This window comes from Diorhabda carinulata, chromosome 8 (genome assembly GCF_026250575.1).
Source record: "Diorhabda carinulata isolate Delta chromosome 8, icDioCari1.1, whole genome shotgun sequence".
Lineage (NCBI taxonomy): Eukaryota > Metazoa > Arthropoda > Insecta > Coleoptera > Chrysomelidae > Diorhabda > Diorhabda carinulata.
Genome location: NC_079467.1, coordinates 16,000,088 through 16,019,287, shown reverse-complemented (window position 1 = coordinate 16,019,287; position 19,200 = coordinate 16,000,088). Strand labels below are relative to the sequence as shown.

The 19,200-nt window shown below is 33.8% G+C and overlaps 1 protein-coding gene across 1 annotated transcript in view; it reads right to left on the bottom strand.

The window, feature by feature from the left end:
* Window positions 1–19,200, bottom strand: part of LOC130897418 (uncharacterized) — a 183,455-nt gene that overhangs the window by 85,082 nt on the left and 79,173 nt on the right. Inside the window, exon 3 of the mRNA XM_057806257.1 lies at window positions 5,289–5,424. Within this exon, the coding sequence (XP_057662240.1) occupies window positions 5,289–5,424 (136 nt within the window). The remainder of the gene's footprint in view (window positions 1–5,288; window positions 5,425–19,200) is intronic.

Genomic DNA, 19,200 nt, shown 5'->3' with positions numbered 1-19,200 from the left:
ATGGAGTAGCAACAGCTGTTAAAAATAGAGAGCGAGTGTACCGGTTCAAATACGATATGATTAAAGCAGCGATGTATTCAAAAAACTTCCTCGGTGCCACAAAAAAATTACTTCGGAGATCTCAAATTTGAAATGCAAATTGCGCTTATTCTTTGCTTTGATATTCCGTTCAATGTGTTTCGGTTGCAGTTAATTTGTTTTATTGAAACATGTGAAGAAGCATAACGAAAAAATGTACTATTCAAAAAGAGTCAGAACTGTATTTCTCATATTTATATGAGGTATATGTTAAAGAACTTTACAGATAACTTTCATAGTCCAAAATAAGTTGATTTAAGTGAACGTAGCAAAAGTCGCTTAAGCACTATGGAATATTGAAGTTGTATTTATCTACAGTAGACAAAGAAAAATTTTCGTGCTGTAACATACTGTAGTAAAATGAACTTATTTAAATACGAAAAATAAGCTATAACAAGTAGGGTGTTTTTGTAACATTATGAAACGGAAGAGTGGAAAAAACGAACGAAAGAATAGAATCCTGCTCAGGAGGATAAACGGACAAAGAGAACATTTGTGTGAACAACCACCTAAAAATAGGTAATAGAAAGAAATATACAGAATAACGAGAGAAGAAATTCCTACTAATTACGTTTATCATTTTAGAAGGAAAATTATTTACTTTTTGTTATCCTTACAAATAAAATATTTTTTTAACATGTTGCAATAGATAGATGATCATATTTCTGCTGGATCTTTATTTCTACCTGCAAATTCTGCTTTAATAATACCTTGTTCAGGAAGCGCGAAATAGTCGCGAGCATGTGAATGCGAATAAGTTGAGTCTCGATGAAATCCGCATGTACACTACCGGTCAAAAGTTTTTGCACACCCTATAGTTTGCGTGAGAAACAACAAATAAAACCAATACGTATTTAAATTTTTCATTCATCGATGTAACCCCTTTTTGTTTTTATTATTTCAGTACATAATTTTGACATTCTTTGTAAAAATGTAGACAAATAATCATCGTATATTTGTTTCAGGATTTTCCTGGCTCTGCTTTCTAATATCCCCGTCCAATTTATCCCACAACAACTCAATCGGGTTGAGATTCGGCCCCTGTGGCGGCCAAATCACTATTTTCAGTACATTGTTCCTTTCCAAGTCTTACAAATACTCTTTGTACAGCTTCAAGGTATGCAAGGGATAGTTGTCATAAGGGAACATAAATTATGTGCCGATCAGGTTCTGACCAGAACTATATTATTATACCCTTCTTTCGTCCAATTTTCCACTTTCCAGTCGCCGAACCTCCGCCACATACGTTCTTTCTTTGACCTACGCACAAACACTTTTTTCTTAGACCCAAATAATTCAAACTTTGCTTATTCCATAAAACTTTCTGCCACTCTTCATGCGTACAATTTTCATGTTCTTTAGGTCACTTCAACCCTTTTTTTTAATTTTGACGTCTCAAAAGATGTTTCTTTAATGCCACCCTTACAAAAAGGCCTTTTCTCAATCTCATTTTTAATGTAGAAGTACTCAAAGATCACTAAGTCACTAGATTCATTGATCTGCTATCTTTGACTCGTGAATGGTCAATCAGATTCACTGATTAATACAATACGTTTATCTTCAGCGATTGTGGTTTTTCGAGGCTGTTTTCTATCACGAAAGATCCTAGTGGATGCATATTTTTTCGCGTTGTTGTCCACGGTAGGTGAAGGTATTTTTAATTCGGCGAAAATGGTACGGACCTGCGATTAATGTACGAATTTCAACTTAATTTTGCAAGAAACAGAACAATTCGTATACTGCCACTATTATTTGACAACTCTCGTGAACATCCGTCATTTCATGCAACAATACATGTTATACGAGTATATGCAGAAATACATTAATGCTCATTTTGGAGAATGGATAGGCAAATGAACATTCGTTGAGTGGCCCGCACGCTCATATTATCTGAAAACCTGTGATTTATTTCTGTCTGGTCATTTGAGGGACGGTGTTTTTGCAAGAGGAACTCGCACCCTCCTCGATATCCGAACTGCAACTGAAGAAGAATTTGAAACTTTTCGCGGACAGATTGACGTGCTTCGCCGGACCTGCCTCTCCTTTGAGAAATGTTGCCGATAATGCATTGATCAAGATGAGCATCATTTTGTTACTTGCTTATAATATGAAGATAGAAAATTTGTTGATTCTAAACAAGTTCTCTCAATACCTTTTTAGACGAATTTTTCAAGGAAAAATTAGACTATTACGGTAGGCATGACTAGAAGAAAAATGGGGGGTACATCATTTTTCCCTTGTTTTGAGACCTCCTGAACACGATTATGATGGTTTTTCGAATGTCTGTGGTTATGAATATTTCGAGGGGTTGCAGTGCAAAAAAAGTGGTTTTTGACCTTTGCTCACCTCTGCAGGTCAAACGAAAAGCGACTGAAAAATGAAATTTCACATGTAGGTTCAATTAGATGCGAGATTATTTCCTTTCTAAGGTCGAAACTTTCCATCTCCACCCCTCTCCATGTTATGGTAATTTTTGTTATATTTTCTCATTTTTGGCCAGAAAAAGTTTAACTAGAGGGTTCGAACTTCGCATGCAAGTAGAGATGATGTTGAAGAATTGTCTTTCTCAACTTCAAAGTTTTCTTCTAGCACAAAACGCCCGAAATCATTTTGATCGTTGTAATTGTTGAACTGGACCGCCCCCTACTTAATGAATAATACGAGTATGATCGTTGCTAGGGTGATTTTTTTACTTCCTATTTTCGAAATCTCTTGTCATTATGACAATTTTTTCTTTGTTGTCAATTGGAATTGAATAAGAGTGTTCGAGACCACCGGGTCTATTGAAATTATGAATTTTCATTCGAGAGAGAGAATTGACTTGTGAAATGAAAAGTTATTGAGGAATAGCAAATTTTCCATATAAAGAAATAAGATTGAGAATTGATATCATTACCAAGAAATTCATTTGATGGAAAGATTTGTTTGTGTATTAGTTAAATTCTTCATTCGACGAAAAATTCGACTTTCGTGATGGAGCTCTGCTGCTCACGGCTTTTTTTATATATACCATACCTCAGAAAAATATGTTTTCTGGAAAATAATAGAAGAATATTTGATTTTTCAAAACTCAAATTCAAATTTCTCGAATGGGAGTCGTTTCATGTATTTGGGGATACATTGTATATCCGGGAAAAAGTCCAAAATGCATTTTTATCAAAGAAAAATAAATATTAAATGTCAAACGCTTTCCAGAAAGTGTCTTGCATGATTTTTTTAAAAAAATCAGTACTAAAGTAAATTATTAGTCGATAGATATCAGCAGTAAAATTGCTTTTTGCTACATAGGCACTGAAGTTACTGAACAGTCGATTTCACATTTTAACATTACGAATAGTTCAAGATATTTTTTCCATTTTTCTACTATTCATATGAATAAATGGAAAGAAATAGAATTTGCATGCTTTTATTTAAAAAGAAATCATATTATACAGCTGTGCAACTAAACACGACACGCATTACCTATTAAGCTCGCTCTAATATTTTCGCAATTACTCTTGAATCTGGGCGATTTCGAAATAAATATAAAATGTAACTCCTCCCTTATTATTAAGCTTTGAGATTGGATTGGGGTTTTCAAGAAATAATAAAAATTTCCAATACTGTCTATTATTTGATCAATTCCTCAATATCGAAACTAATGAGAGATTTTCTACCGTAGCCTTCACAATCTTATTCCATTATTCTGTTATTTTGAGGAATTAATCGAAAAGCTCTTAACAATTATTGTACTCCTAGGTTGGACTATCAATCTAATACGTGTTGGAACGAAAGGGTCTTAGACTACATCCCTGCAGGTAAGAAGATGAGTTACGTCCCTATTTTGAAGTGCTTAGTTTCTCCAAAGCTTCTCAAAATATTCCGAATCTATGATATATGGCACTCTTAATTCAAAAACAGCCTTGGTCATGATTGGAATATAAATGATTTTTTTGTATACAGCGAAATTTATTGTAATATATATATAACAGTCTAAAATTGAAATCAAATTGAGAAGTAATATATTTATTTAATATGCAAGAAACCATTAGTAATTAGTAAGTTCAAGGTATTATGTATAATAATAGGAAGGTTCCTACTCAAAATTTTTTCCATTCTGATTGAGGTATCTCGAAAATATATGATTTGAACCCATCAACTGCTTTTTTAAGTATAGAAAAATGTTGACCTCGTCATTTCTCTGCGAGAATAATAAGAAATCATTTAATGCCAAACAAGGACAGTTAGAATATCAAATTTATACTCTGTATGATCAATTCGATATTTAAACTGTTCAAAAACGTTATGGTCTGAGCTGATGTGTCTTCTGCGATTAGTTTTCCTAATTTTTTCAAACACTTTTTGTAAATAAATGCTGGTATATCACTTAAAACTGAGCGTTCTACATTGCTATAGTGGAACGATTGCAATGTTTAGTTTTTCCGGAAAAAGTGGCGACCATTAGCTTCGAAGTGTTTCTTCGTGCCCGAATAACTTTTGTTGGACTTGGCTCATTTTGAAAAATGACTAGTTTCAGATTGATATGCAACAATACACGACTTTTTTTGAGCGAGTGTCAAATTATGCGGTACCCCACGCTATCAAATATTTTCGATAGCCATATTTTCATACAATATCCAATGTATGCGAGTGAAACCAATGCCTAAGTAAACCTCAATCTCATGGTTTGTTACATTACGATCTTGCAATATCAGATTACGCACAGTATCGATGTTTCCTGACACAACAACCCGATTTTGTACGATTTTGTACGAATAATGCGAAAAGTTTTGATTGAGTCTATTTTGACTTGTTAAATAATCATGATAACGTTTATCAATTCTAACTCAAAAATTACAATTTATTAAAAATTAATCTATACTAATATGCACATACAAAATCGGATATTAATCAGGGTTTATGAGGGTCATGAACCCCATGACCTCCACTGGATCCGCGCTTGGTTTAATCCAAATCGAAAGTCATATAAAATCATCGCTTGAAAATGTTCACCATCTATTTCCATTTTTTTAACCAAGATGAATTTGCCATGATTTCAGAGATATAATGTCATCTTTCATTAAGTTGAGGAAAAATATTTCTTTCATCATATCAAAGATCCAATTATTTTAATAAAATATATTTGTCACCAGAGTTTATCAATTGTGTGGTGTAGTTAGGGATCGGTTACCGTTTATCATTTGGAAATAACTTCACAAAAGTTTTCTTACCCGCGACAATCAAATCAGCTGTCATTATGTCAGTATGGAAAAGGGGAGCATCTGCAGATACTTCACACTTGAATTTTCCTGCTGTATCCCTCTCAACATTTTCCAAAGTAACTCTTGTTGAATTTGATTTAGCCATCTGCAACAAAAAAAATATATGAGCTAAGAAGAACAAGCGCAGTTACCACACTTCTTTATTCAAAATATGTTTGAAATCGTTAACTGTCTACTTTTCAAGTAATACATAAAAAAATGAGATGCTAATATTTATAGAAATATCCACTTCATATAAGATAAAGTAGATGAAAACAAAGTCATCAACCAATCATTTTTATCGTATTCAAGGGCACCTGAAAATTCAAAATTCTTTTTCTAATAATTCTTTATCTGTGCCTTCTTCGGGACTATTTTATTGTTCTCTATCCATTCGAAAATCTTACATGTTTTTTCCATTGAATTGTTATTCTTTAGCTCACTGTAATAGTTATTTACAAGTTCATTGTCATTTGGTCCTTACAATAGTATTTTTCGGCTCTATTTTTAGGAATTTTTTGGTCCAGCAACTAATCTATTGACACTAATGCAGTTCTCCAGTGAACTTATACATTTATATGAGCTAATTACTCTCTTTTTATGTTCTATTGCACAATTGCACTCAGATTGCCACCATAATAGTGATTTGTTTAATTCATAAGATTTTAGTTGACAGGTTTAGCTCCTAGAGCTGAGAGTTCTATATATTTCTTTTCATTCAAAGAATTTTGAAACCTTTCTCTTGTGATTCATTTTAACTCGAACTGACCATTACCAACAACATTTTTATTCATTTTAATTATAAATCCTAATTATCTGAGCCAATATATGTATGCTTATGCTTGAGCTAATTTTCCATACACTTGTTGCAAGCCCATAACATATTCAGAAACAGGAACCCTTCTCCTAAAATGAAAAGAAGCGGTGGTAGCAATGATGGAAAGAGACAACGATATTGACATAACGTGAACCACCGTTGAATTCGTCGTGAGCTTTGTTTACCGTATTGTTTTTAGCGAATTTTTTTTTAATTGAACATGTATATATTGCTGGAATCAATTCTTTCCAGAACTAATTCCAAGACTCTCCATTTAATTCTACATCTGTAGGTATGAAGAGATTATCAACTTTTAAGCTTTTGAAATTCTATATCAACTAAAACGCCGTGAGACGGGAAGACTACAATGCTATTGTTACTATTTGTTAGTGGTAAATAGTGTTAAAAATTTTGTACGAATTGTGAATACCTGTATAAAATTCAAAATTGCGCCCAAGAAATGCCTAATTATACCTGTAACTGTGTATTAACCAATAGTCATTTCCAGAAAATGGATGAAAAGCATGTTAATTCATTAACACAGTAGTTTGTTTATGAATTTTTTTAAATATATTGAAATGGAGTTCTTTTCAACCTTTTTCATCTATTCACTAACGTTAATATCTGTTCAAGGACATTTTTAAATAAAGAATATATTTCATGGAGTGGCGATTGCGCTTAAAATACTTCTAAGATTGGTAAGCTTCGTTAAGAGAAAAATGAAGAATGATCCATCTCTCTTAGTAGAACACCTTGGTTAAAACTAAAAACAGAAGATTTAACCGATGGAACCAAAATGGCAGTACGGAATAACTTATGTATGTACAAAGTCAGAGCATAAACATCTGAAATAGTGATACTATATTATCCTATGTTCTTAAACTTCAGATTAAAGTCAGCTCACACTACTAGGATTACATATCATAGTGCATGTAGTATTATCTATACTTGTTATTCCCAAAGTGTTCCAGGTGGACCAGGGGAAATTCGACGAGGTTCTACCTTAGCCATAACAAAAAATGGTCCACAAGCGTAAGCGGAAGGTCTATGAAAATCGATTTTGTTTCGATAGTAAAGAACTAAAATGTTTGCTTAACTTCTTCTACCAATATAACCAGATAATGTTTTAAGAAGCTACGCGACTGTTATTTCTAAAAACTTTCATATTCCATATTCGGTACAATGAGTCAAGACTTGCCGTTAGCCGCGTCATCAGTAACGCTCATTTGGACTTGCAAATTAATACGACGAAGTGAATCGATTAGTGATTGCCAGTGTAGAAGTAGTGAGAACCCACCTTCCTTTTTGTTACATGCATATAATTTCATTTCATATATTATCCATTTTACAATTTATTTTGAACGAAAAAGGAAATTAGATAGAAAGAAATATCCAACCTCCATGCTAGATGCTATACATAAGTATAATTTACAAGGTCTGTTTTTTTTCAGCACTGTAGATGATTGTGAAGCTCTCGCACTACACATTCCGCCATTATTGACATTCAGGCGTCAGTCGGCGTTGTGCAAGAGCCACGTAAACATGTCCGCCATTATTGATGCTACCGCCAAGTGTGAATTGCGAAGTGTGATTCGTAATAAAATTATTGTTTTATATGAACTTGTGTTTTACTTATAGCCTATCGGATGTTGAAAAAACGGCCCTCGTATTATTTTACGTATGTAATGTGTCATCCTAATAAAATAGGTGAATATTTAACATATTTTCAAACATTGAGAGATAAATATGAAAAAAGACCCACAGTATTAAGTATTTTTACTTCTAGGTAGCAACGATGATGGCTTGCGAGCATTTACAATATCACATTACTTGTCGCGAAATCTGGTAAACCGCAAACCTTTGGAGAGGAGTTATTTTACCTGTTGTTGAAGGATTTTCGAAAACTGTTCTGCACAAATCTTCATTTGACATTTGATACTTCAGAGAAGAATCCCTTTGAGCAAGGACGTATTGATGAAACGAACTCTGATTTGGACAAACTCAATCTTAGGCAAACTAATTAATTTCGTTAAGAGGACACCCATTTGATTGAATCTGAGAGACTGAATATTACGTCAATTTGGTAGACTACATAAATATGTACCTACTTATATATCGATATTTTCATCGAAAGAGCTGTGCTTAATATTTTGATGTTAATCATATAAATAGAATATAAGCAAGTCCAACCTATCGACTATTAGTTAGTTGACAAAAATTTTGGTTTTATTTATATTGTTGTAAACGGATTAAGCGAAGGACACAATTTCGATACGTGATAATACGTGTCAACACGACACGTCAAAATGCGACATCAGATAATCCGGACACATATCTCTGCAGTAAAACGTATGTGTCAGCTGACATTATGATGTTTTTAAACTGGTGTAGTAGTATCCTCGACCTTCACGTTCATACAACACGCATTCACAATCCTCCGGAGTTCATAATATAATGGAGCACCTACAAGAAGAGATGGATTGGTTGGATGAAGTAGAGGAAATGGTTGCGGTTACTGCAGCATTGCTAGTGCTACAATATGAATCCAGGAAGTACTGGGTTTTTCCAATAAACCAACGTAGGCATGCTCAGAACATACCGGTAAAGGTAAACAAACTCGGCACAGGTGGTGAATATAACCTAGAACACTTTTTAGTCCTTCTTACGAAAATCTGCTCAACGTAGATATTGAAAACACGAGCTATGACGTGTTAAGGGCGTGTTGTCGGTCTCTGACGACACATCACAAGAACATTCATAGATCTATTTAAAATAACGTGAAAGATATTTATATAACACGTGATAATGCGTGTTAACACGACACGTGTTGAAAATGTGTCCTTAGCTTTAGTCACGAAATGGTTGGAACACATCCACCATTTCTACTGTATAAATTATAAAAGTGTGTCAAATGAATCGGGACGAGGCTTGTAAGTATACATTATTATATCTTCTGCGTCGAATAACTTTTTCATAACATTGATATTCCACAAATCAACATTATTTTTTTCTCAAATCGTTTTTAGGGAAAAGAAAAACTTTGTGTGAGTTGTTTTTTCTGAATTGAATCCGCGAACCGATAGACGTTTCACAAACAATCCTTTCTGGGTCTGCGAACTTCTATAAAAATACATAAGTGGTTATCTGAAAACCAGTCCTTTGTTTGTTTATTGAAGTAGCTACAAAAAGTTGTATGTTTGTGGGAAAGAAAGGTTCGTGAGGGTACGCTTGGATATTTTCGGAGATAAACGAAACGAGAATTTTGAGAAGGGGAAAAATCATAATACGTTTTGCTTATAAGTTATAGATTGTTTTTGATGTTAATTTAATAGTAGACCGAATTTTAAAACTGTTCTGTATAGTCAGTCACATTAAATATATCACACCTAGGAGAAATTTAGTTGGATTTTTGGAATCGTTGGTGATATTCATATTAAACACACTGTTAACCCTACCACTACACCAACACTCACAATTATACTGACTCGCGCGCGCTTTGAAAACCAAGTTATCATCTTCAAAGACTGGAGGTAAGCTAAAACCTATTTTCATCTGAATTTGCCCACCAATGAACCTTCTCCTGTGAGCCGATTGTCCCTATTTTAATTGTAAAATTCAATAGAAAATAGGTAAGTTCATGGGTTTAATTTTACCTTTAGTTTCTGAAGATGATAACTTGGTTATCGAAATATTCGTGAGATATGTAGCTCCCATTTCAAAGAATAGCCATGAGAATTTTATAGAATAAACGACGTAAATTATGTTATTTAGTTATAAAATGCTGCACAGTATTTTTATATGACATATGGGTTGCTCCAAGAGAAACTAGTATCGTCTACATATGTCGTTCATACTCAGAAAAAACTAAAAAGGGCCTAGCATAGAACCTTGAGTTACTACACATTCTATTGGCTTGCAAGAGGACATCGTTGTTTCAGCCCCCACAAGATGACTTCTGTTGGTAAGGTATGAATTCAACAGCGCGGAAGGTGTTCTCCTGAAACCCCGGTATTGCAATTTGTTAATTGAAATATCGACAATCGAAAGCCTTAGAAGAATTATAAAAAGTTGTTGCAATGGAGTAATTATTGTTGATCAGGCTGAAATAAACAATATTTAAGTGGGAGAATATAGCATCTTTGGCGAATTTGATATCTAAAAATACAAAATGATGAGTAGTAAGTATTTTATATTTAAACAGAAATGATAAGAGCTTTTTTTGACAAATCTTCTAATGATTTTAGATTACATGGAAAGGAATGCAAACAAATAAAGAAGAATATAATATAAGAATAATAATATAAGAATAAGGATGAACTTACAAATGAAAACTAATGTTACTATTATAGAAGCCGACAATCACATTTTCAATTTTCAGTAATCGAAAAAATCATCGGTTAATCTCTGGAATGGGAATTAGACTAAAATCTAATGGTTACAAAACGAAAAGTTAGTTTTAAAATGTCATACAGCACCCAAGGCAAATCTCTCAATAGGTGAATTAGAGTTGAAATTTTATGCTCACATACTACTGCAATTCAATTTTACATAATTTACAAAAGTTTTGTAGGTCATTGTTTCTGAACTCTATCCGCTGTTATTTTATACAGTAGACCGTGTGAGTTATGTGATTAAGTAGATTCACTGGTCGACAAAAAAGATTTTTTTGTAGTAACACAAGAATGAATAGCATATTGTGATAATATGGACATATACAAATACGAAAATATGAAAAAAAATATTGAAACACGTAAGGTTTTTAAGTTACATTCATAGAACCATATTCATTGGTGAAATATTCAATATTTATTGAAAATATATTCATAGTTCACATCTAATAAACATGCCTAAAATATAAAAAAAATCACTTTAAATATCAATTAGCTCCACTTTTTTCTTTTATAATGGGTTGCACTTTCTCTTTTCAAAAACCAACAGTAATCACCCATCATGGCCAAATGTCACCGTCCTTAATACCGATTTTCCATTGTTCTAATATTTTTGTGGAACCTGTCACACTGCTCAAATGAATTTTCAATAACATTCGAGCACCAAGAGATTTGTAGGCGTCTACGAATTCATCAACTAACTGTTGGTAGTTTGGATCCATATTGTTATCCAAAAATCCCGTCACTACACTAACAAATGCCTTTCAAGTTCCAGTCTGGTGAGCTTTTTCGCAGAATTGACATCGTCCAGTAATTTTTTCATTTGTGGCCCAATAAAAATACCTTCCTTTAATTTGACATCACTCAACTAGGGAAATGTATTTGAATCCATCACCCTCTTTATCCATAGCCTTTACAAAGTTTTTCATCAACCCAAGTTTAATCTGAAGGTGGGACGAAGGACATTTTTGGGATCTACAAGGGGTATAAAGCTAATATTTTGAGATCCCGGCTGAAACTTCTTGCTTGCCATTTTTTTTACATAGTGTTGATCTACTGCCCGACTGTCCCATAGACAAAGAAAACAGCAATGTTTCGTAAGCCCTCCCTGAAGTCCCGTTAAAATACTTGTTGTAGTTAATTTTGTCTAAAAGCAAGCGAATATTTTCATAAGTTTCTTCCATCTTCACAGAATGAACAACTGGTTTTGACCTAATGAATTTTTGAGATTATTAAAACCTCTACGTCCTTTCTTATATACGTGATAATGCTCCATTTCCTCTTTCTGTTCTTCAATAATCAAAACTCTTTCACAACATTTATACAATTAACGAATTTAATTAAACGCAGCGTTTTAAAAATATTTCTATACATTTTTCTCTATAATAGCATAATGCATATAATTGTGTAGGGTCAATAAACTCTTTTACGTATTGAATTTTGTTTCGTTCTTAATAATTCACTCATATCTATCATTTCGTATTGTTCCATTTGCATTGACTATAATTTTTTTAGCATTTTCTTTTTTTTTTGTTGAGTAAACAAAATTATGAATTTCATAAATAAATTTCTTATATATCTAATGATCTAATCAATAATTTTTCTTTTCTAAAGTCTGAAAGTATATATGTATTTCACATAGTTGTTCTATTCTCTTTTAATTTATTATCTCATTTGATTGTTCATTAAAATATCCTAAACTCATTTTATCATTATTCTTATAATTTTTTTCTCTTGTTTCGTAATTTTCATTGTTCATTTTACTTTTATCAATTGTATTATTTTGAATCTGTATATTCAATATTTTGTATCTGATTTAGGTTCTATAATATAACATTCATCTTCTAATATACCATTATCCATTTGTATTACATAATTTATATTCTCTTCTTCTTTTATATCATTATTTTTTCTGTCCATTGCATTTTCGTTAACTTCAATTTCATTATTATTCTCAATTATTTTTAATCCATCTGATCCTGTACGAGGTCTGGCTATTAAATAACGATATTGGTTACGAAAAAGGGTTTTTCATTGAAATTATTCAACATTCGAATGCTCCCCTCCAATTTCCTTTTTATCCTCGCCACACACCTTTCCATACGTTTTTTCCATTGAACGAAGCAGTGATGGGAGTCTTCTTGGGTGAGGGCCTTTAGGAGCTCTGCCGTTTTTTGCTTTACCGCTTCCAACGACTAAAATCGGGTTCCTTTCAAAGAAAATCTTGTTTTAACTTTCCTAACCTTTCAAGGAAATTTGGGTAGACCCGTTGACGCAAGAGCTTTTGGTCAGGAGTCAGATTTTTTGGCACTAACTTCGCACAGACTTTTGTCACAGGTAATTCCTGTTTGTAAAATTTTTGTAACCGTTTCTTTGTTCACAGCCTCAGCAATCATCCGGTTGCTCATTCAAAGATCTGCACGCACGATTTGGTCGAATTTCATCTCTGTTTCCGGTGCTAAAACAGTTACAGGGCCACCTGGGCGCTGGTCATCTTCAGTGCTCTCACGGCCCTCACTAAAGCGCTTACACCACTCGAAAACACGCGCACGAGATAGAGAATTCTCTCCATAGGCCTCTTGTAACAATTTATAGCACTCAGTCAGAGTTTTTTTCAATTTAACGAGAAATTAGAGATTGATACATTGCTCCTGTTTTTCGAGACAGATGGTTTTTGCCACGAGAAAAAAAACACGGTCAAACCGCAACTGTACAAATACGATTATAGTGACGGAAAGTGTTTTGAAACGTGCATAGACAAGATATGTTTAGTGTAATTCTTCTTCTAACTTTTTTATCAAATAATTCCATTTCTAGTTCTCTTTTTGTATCACTGTTCTCTTCTTTATCCATCAGAATATCTTCTCTCGAGTTATTTTCTTTTGCATTTCATTAATCTTCTACATACAGCACCCAAGGCTTTTATAATAGTGTTATTTATGTTCTCATCAGTAATTCTATTCTCATGGCAATAATTATTTATTATTGTTCAGTTTTATTATTGCTAAAGGCGTGTTGTTTTGTTTTTCTAAACTATAATTTATTTTTGTTTTGGTACTTTATTGTATTTCAATGCTTCATCTACGTATTATGATTTTATGAAATCGATTGAATGGGAGATTCCCACACTTCACTTGTGTTTCGGCTTTATTTAGAAAAATATATTGAAAACATGAGTCTGCAAAGTTATTATTTGTGCGATTGAACATGATATTCTTCACAAAATCAAAGTTATTATAAACTCTTTCTAATATTAGAATCAAATAAAAGTTCCACATTCTATATGAATAAGAAGTTTGAAAAGCTAAAAATATGCACAAGGCTGTTGACTGAAGCCGATGCAAATTACCTGGTGTTTGTGAGTCAAAACTTCGAAATTGCTTCACATCAAAAGCACCTCTTTTAAATGTAAAAGTAATCTCAATATTTGTCGATGTCGTTGAATGTTATCGTGATTCATTATTCGGATCGCAATGTTTACTTTGCGTTTGAAGTTTAAAAACATTGCGAAGCAGGTTTGATTGGTGATGCTTCCAAAGGGTATCAAAAAATTCATATACATCTTATAAAAAAGGAATTTATGAGATACCCCTGTAATTATATCTGATAAGTTCTAATGTTATTATGAATTAGGATGATTGCGTAGCGGTGAATATAAATAATAGGAGATTTCGGATACAACTGGAGCAATAATACTTCAATGAACTACATGGGAAATAAATTTCTATATGCAATTAACTAGTACTAACAAAAATCACAACGAAAATAGATCCGGCTGAGCTCCAATGAAACAATGAGTTTAAGAAAGAACGTAACTACAGCCTAAGAAATGCCCAAATGTCTTGGATAGGATAAAACAACCAAAGAAATGTTGGAATAGCGTCATTATCGAAAATGTGACAAGAGCGATCTGGCAAACTATCTACTACTAACACTCACTAACATAATTTATAAGCTAAAAGAGTAGCTGTCTAGCATCAAAGAACAAGCCGTATTCATAAATGTACTTATGACCCTGAGAATCTTGGAAGAGCGAGCCAATGAATATAACATACTACTCGACATTGTGTTCATTGATTTTGAAGCGGCGTTTGATATTGTTAAATACTGGGCGATATTACGAGAGTTGCTATTCAAGTTGTGAGATATGGTAGCATTCATGTCAATATGTCAAATCTGACATTTTCATCATAAAATTTGACATATTCTTTGCTGAACGTACTTAGTACTTAACGTCATACGAGTGCTTTTTGAGATACTTGAAACATTCATCTTGGTAAAAAAGCGGCTTATATCACGAACATTTTCGTTCGATGATTTTATTTGATATTGACATACCGAGGCATATTTGGGCATTAGTTCCACTCGCATGTATGACTGTCAAAAAGATTTGTTCGCGTTGGATAGCGCATGATTCAAATATAACAATAGTTGTTGGCGCTCGAAGGACCTCAAAGCAAAGGTCACCTGTTCATTCGAAATAACGGGACATGTCGCCACCATTTCAGTAGAGCAGCATAGAACGGTCAATTATGAATAATACACTAGCATTTTTTGCCAAAATTGTTCGAAATAATTGGGCAAACCAATCGCAAAAGACGAATCATGCTCCACCACGACAATGCGAGGTCTCACACATCAGTCAAAACATCGAATTGATGGGTCATCCGCCGTGCGGTCTTAGCACATAATAATTTTTCCGTATTCCTACAAACCAAAATTACGAGGTCAACATTTCTTTATACCTGAAGAAGCGATGGATGCGTTCAAATCACATATTTTGTAGTAGTAGTAGTAGTAGTAACTCTTGTAGTTAATAGAACAACCTACTAAAGACACAAATGCCCACTAATGAACATATGTACAGATGCCGAAACAACAATTGAAATTTATGAATGAACAAAACGAAAATATACAAAGAAATAGGTGTGTGATAGGGATTACATCATCACCTGAACTTCTCAATAAAGCCTTAAAAAGTGTATCTGGAAAGCAAAAGGAAAAGAGAGATAGAATTTTTTAGACAATACTAGGAACCTCTCAATAAGTGATAAGAGAGAAGGCATGTGAGAACTTGTGAAAGAATGGACACTATAACCAAATGTATAGGTATCAATAGGAACTACAAAAAAACTGCGTGGTAAGCTGAAGGCAAAACTCGCAGAAAAGAAAAAGAACAATGTGAATAATGGAAAAACATGGAACAATGGAACAACAAAAACAACAAAAAGTGAGACACGAGTTGGCATGGGTTAGCATTGCATATGGATTTTAAATATGGACACTCATAAAGTTATTAAAAAACACATAAAGATCTTGGGAAAGATAATCATGAGGTATCAACCTGATAGAGAGAAAAAAGAAAAGGTGAATGAGAAACAAAACAGTAGTGAGATATGCTAGAGAAGAGATCGCCCTACCCGGCGATTATAAGGGAGACAAGGACCTCACATCTCAAATCACCTCCAATAATTTTGCATCTTTATGGACGTGGCTTCAACACTAAGTGATTGGTATTTCAGTTTGAATTAGTGTGTTAGAAGCATGACTTTTAGGGCTTCTCGCTCTTTTTTTGAATAGCCACCATATGGAATGGATTTTCAGCTTACATCACCCTTAACAAAAGAGGCGGAGTCTGCTAGACTCTCCCTCGCAAACATCCAGCTGTTTCACCCTTCGAAATTTTTCCTAAATTCTGTCGTTTCATGTATCTTCCTCATTTTAGTGACCTATAACCTGTCGATGCAGCAACATTGAGGTATGTGGCGTTTTTCGGATATTCACGTGCAGAAGTCTGACTACGCGTCAGTATTAACGTGATATTTTCACTGCATGAAATGGATGTTGTTCAGCTGAGTATATCAGATATACTGACACTAATTTTGAGGAAATCGGACAGTGAAATGGGAAGCAAGGACAGTGGATTTGACACTAGTAATGATTCCCGCAATGACAAAGAAAATGGGGAAGATATCACTATTTCTATGGAATAACCGTTTTCTTTTACCTGTCACTTGTTTTCTGATAGAAGATGAAACTAACCTTATGGGATACTTCAATGAGCTGATCTCAGGAAAAATTTTGGAGTTGATTGTTACATGGACCAATCACTAATTAGCTTCCATGAGACAAAATAAGCGACCGAACTAGCATAAGTGAATGTTGTTGAACTGCAGGCTTTTTTTGGGTTGCTTCTATATTCGTCAACTTAAAAATCTCACGATGAAGACATCAGTAGCATATTAGACACGAACGGAACGGGGAGGTATATATTTAGAGCAATGATGTCAATGGACACTCTTCAATTTTATCTGGATCGCTGCGGTTTGACAATCTAAAAGACAGAGAAGTCAGAAAGAAGACGAATCCTACCGCCATTAATAGTTAGTTTTTAGAAACACTTATTTAGAATGCGAAAGTCTATGTTTGAAGACAGATTTTAATTTGAAATGCATTCTGTCCATACCAGAGAAATACCGCATGAAAATAATAACTCGTACAGATTAAAATTTTTGAATAATGCTTCTATTTATGCAAGAAGAGATACAGATGGTGCAGGTCTAACCCAGATAAAATGAAAATTCGGCAAGTCAACGCAATCAGTTATCAGATTCGCCAAACCTTCTTACAATTCCAATAGGAACATAACAGCAGACAATTGGTTTTCATCAATCAAGTTAGCAGACCATCTGTTGAGAAATTAGTTAACCTTTGTAGGAACAATTCAAAAAATGAGGAAGAAATTCCTGCAGAAGTTTCACACAATAAAAACCGCGAGGTAGGTAAAACAATTATTGGATTTACTGAAAATATGACATTGATATCGGATATCAAGAAGGTTATTTTTTGTCAAGAATATACCATGAAAAATTGATTGCAGATTTTGGAAAACTCATATCCTGGAATGACACAAACTACTTTATTTTTGTTGAAACATTAGCTGGCAATTGGTAGACTAGTCACCAGACAGAGATTGGAAAAGCCACAAATTCCTAGGGAAACAAAAAATATGATTACACATTCTTTGCAAATTTGGGAAGAGCCTTCCAAATCCAGGAAGTTTGCAAATATTGCACGTATGCCCCTCGACATCACGTCGCAAAACGAAATTCACATGCCAGAAGCCCACTAATTGTGCAGAAATTGCTACTAGAGCGTCAATGGAGACTTGAAAAAATGGAACATATGATTTATATAAAGACTTATGATTTGCACTTCTGCAATTTTTGTTTCACAGATTCTGTGGTAAAACCTTTTCTCGTTTTATTTTTTTCTTTAATAATGTTGATACAGTGTCATATGTAAACAAGTTACTTTTTGTTATTACAAGAACTTTTGGATATTCTTCTTATTATTTATACAGTTTTATCAGTAGAAATTTAAATAAATACGTTATTTCAATTATCAAACTACAACAAACACTCAAAAAATAACACCTTGCAATAGAAGAGTGATGTAGATGAGGGTCTCATAGATTCCCATCACCATTAGTGTCCAAAATTGGGGTGTTAGTAGTTAAGGGTTTATTGCTGAAACCCATAGCCAGAGTTTTGCATAGGAGCATCACCGGGAATATCCTCGCAGCACTGGAAGTCAGCATCGAGTTTCAAACGCCCTTACTCAAAAACCTGCGTTTAATTTTGGTGTTTTTCATTTTCATTATGGAGTAGGTTCTTAATGTTGTTGAAAGCTGTTCAACTATGAAAGAAATTGTTGACTACACAAAATATCCCAAAGATATTGCTTCTTTGAGGCGTCAAGCTGTTGGATATTTATCAAAAAAGTTCAGGGTACTAACGGCAGAACAAGTAATTACATTTTTATGCGAGACTTCAGATAAACAATATTTACTGGCAAAAGTGATTTCAGTGTTTGGAATCTTTGGCACATATCGGAGATATATGGGCGCTTGGTAGTTTTGCGATATAGAGAAAATCATATGTCAAGAAGTCTTTCCATTACCAATGAGGGATGTAAGTTCTATGCACTTCACTGTAAATATGCAGATCTACAGCCTGAACAGTAGAATATTAGTTGTGGCATACCGAAGTTGTTGGTATTACGCCAAACATGTGGGATGCTATACCATCAGCGCTATTCCGAAACTTATTGCAAAATACCTGAAACTGAAAAATTCTGAAGAATATGGGCTAAAGCCTTCTTCGGCAACAATGTTGGTGAAAAACGGCTGATTTGCTCACTCTAAAAAGACATACAGGATGGTGTTCTTCCAAAATACAAAGGAAAATTGAAGTATCACAAAAATTACTTAACCCTTCTCACTTGCAAAATATACGATCTGCGACATACCATTAGGAAATTTAAAGCATCTGCGAACCATCTGCACGGAAAAAAATCGGGAATCGGGAAAAATTGTCCGTAAGCTGTTTCGAAAATGCCTTTACGTCTTTGTATAAACAGATGACAATAGGATATTTTCAGACTAGTATAATAAAAATAATATTGCCATCATTCAAATTATTTACCAGCACGACATCACACTGTCTGACGCGTGTTTCTATAACTATGATATCATCTTCAAAGATTCAATGTAAACTTCTTCTATATTTAGTTTCTGAAGCTGTTAGTGTCCTGGCAGTGTAAAGAGTGTGTTCATCATGCCAGGATCATCGAACTATTTTTTATTAAGTAAGGTATATTTCTATGTGCTATTTGA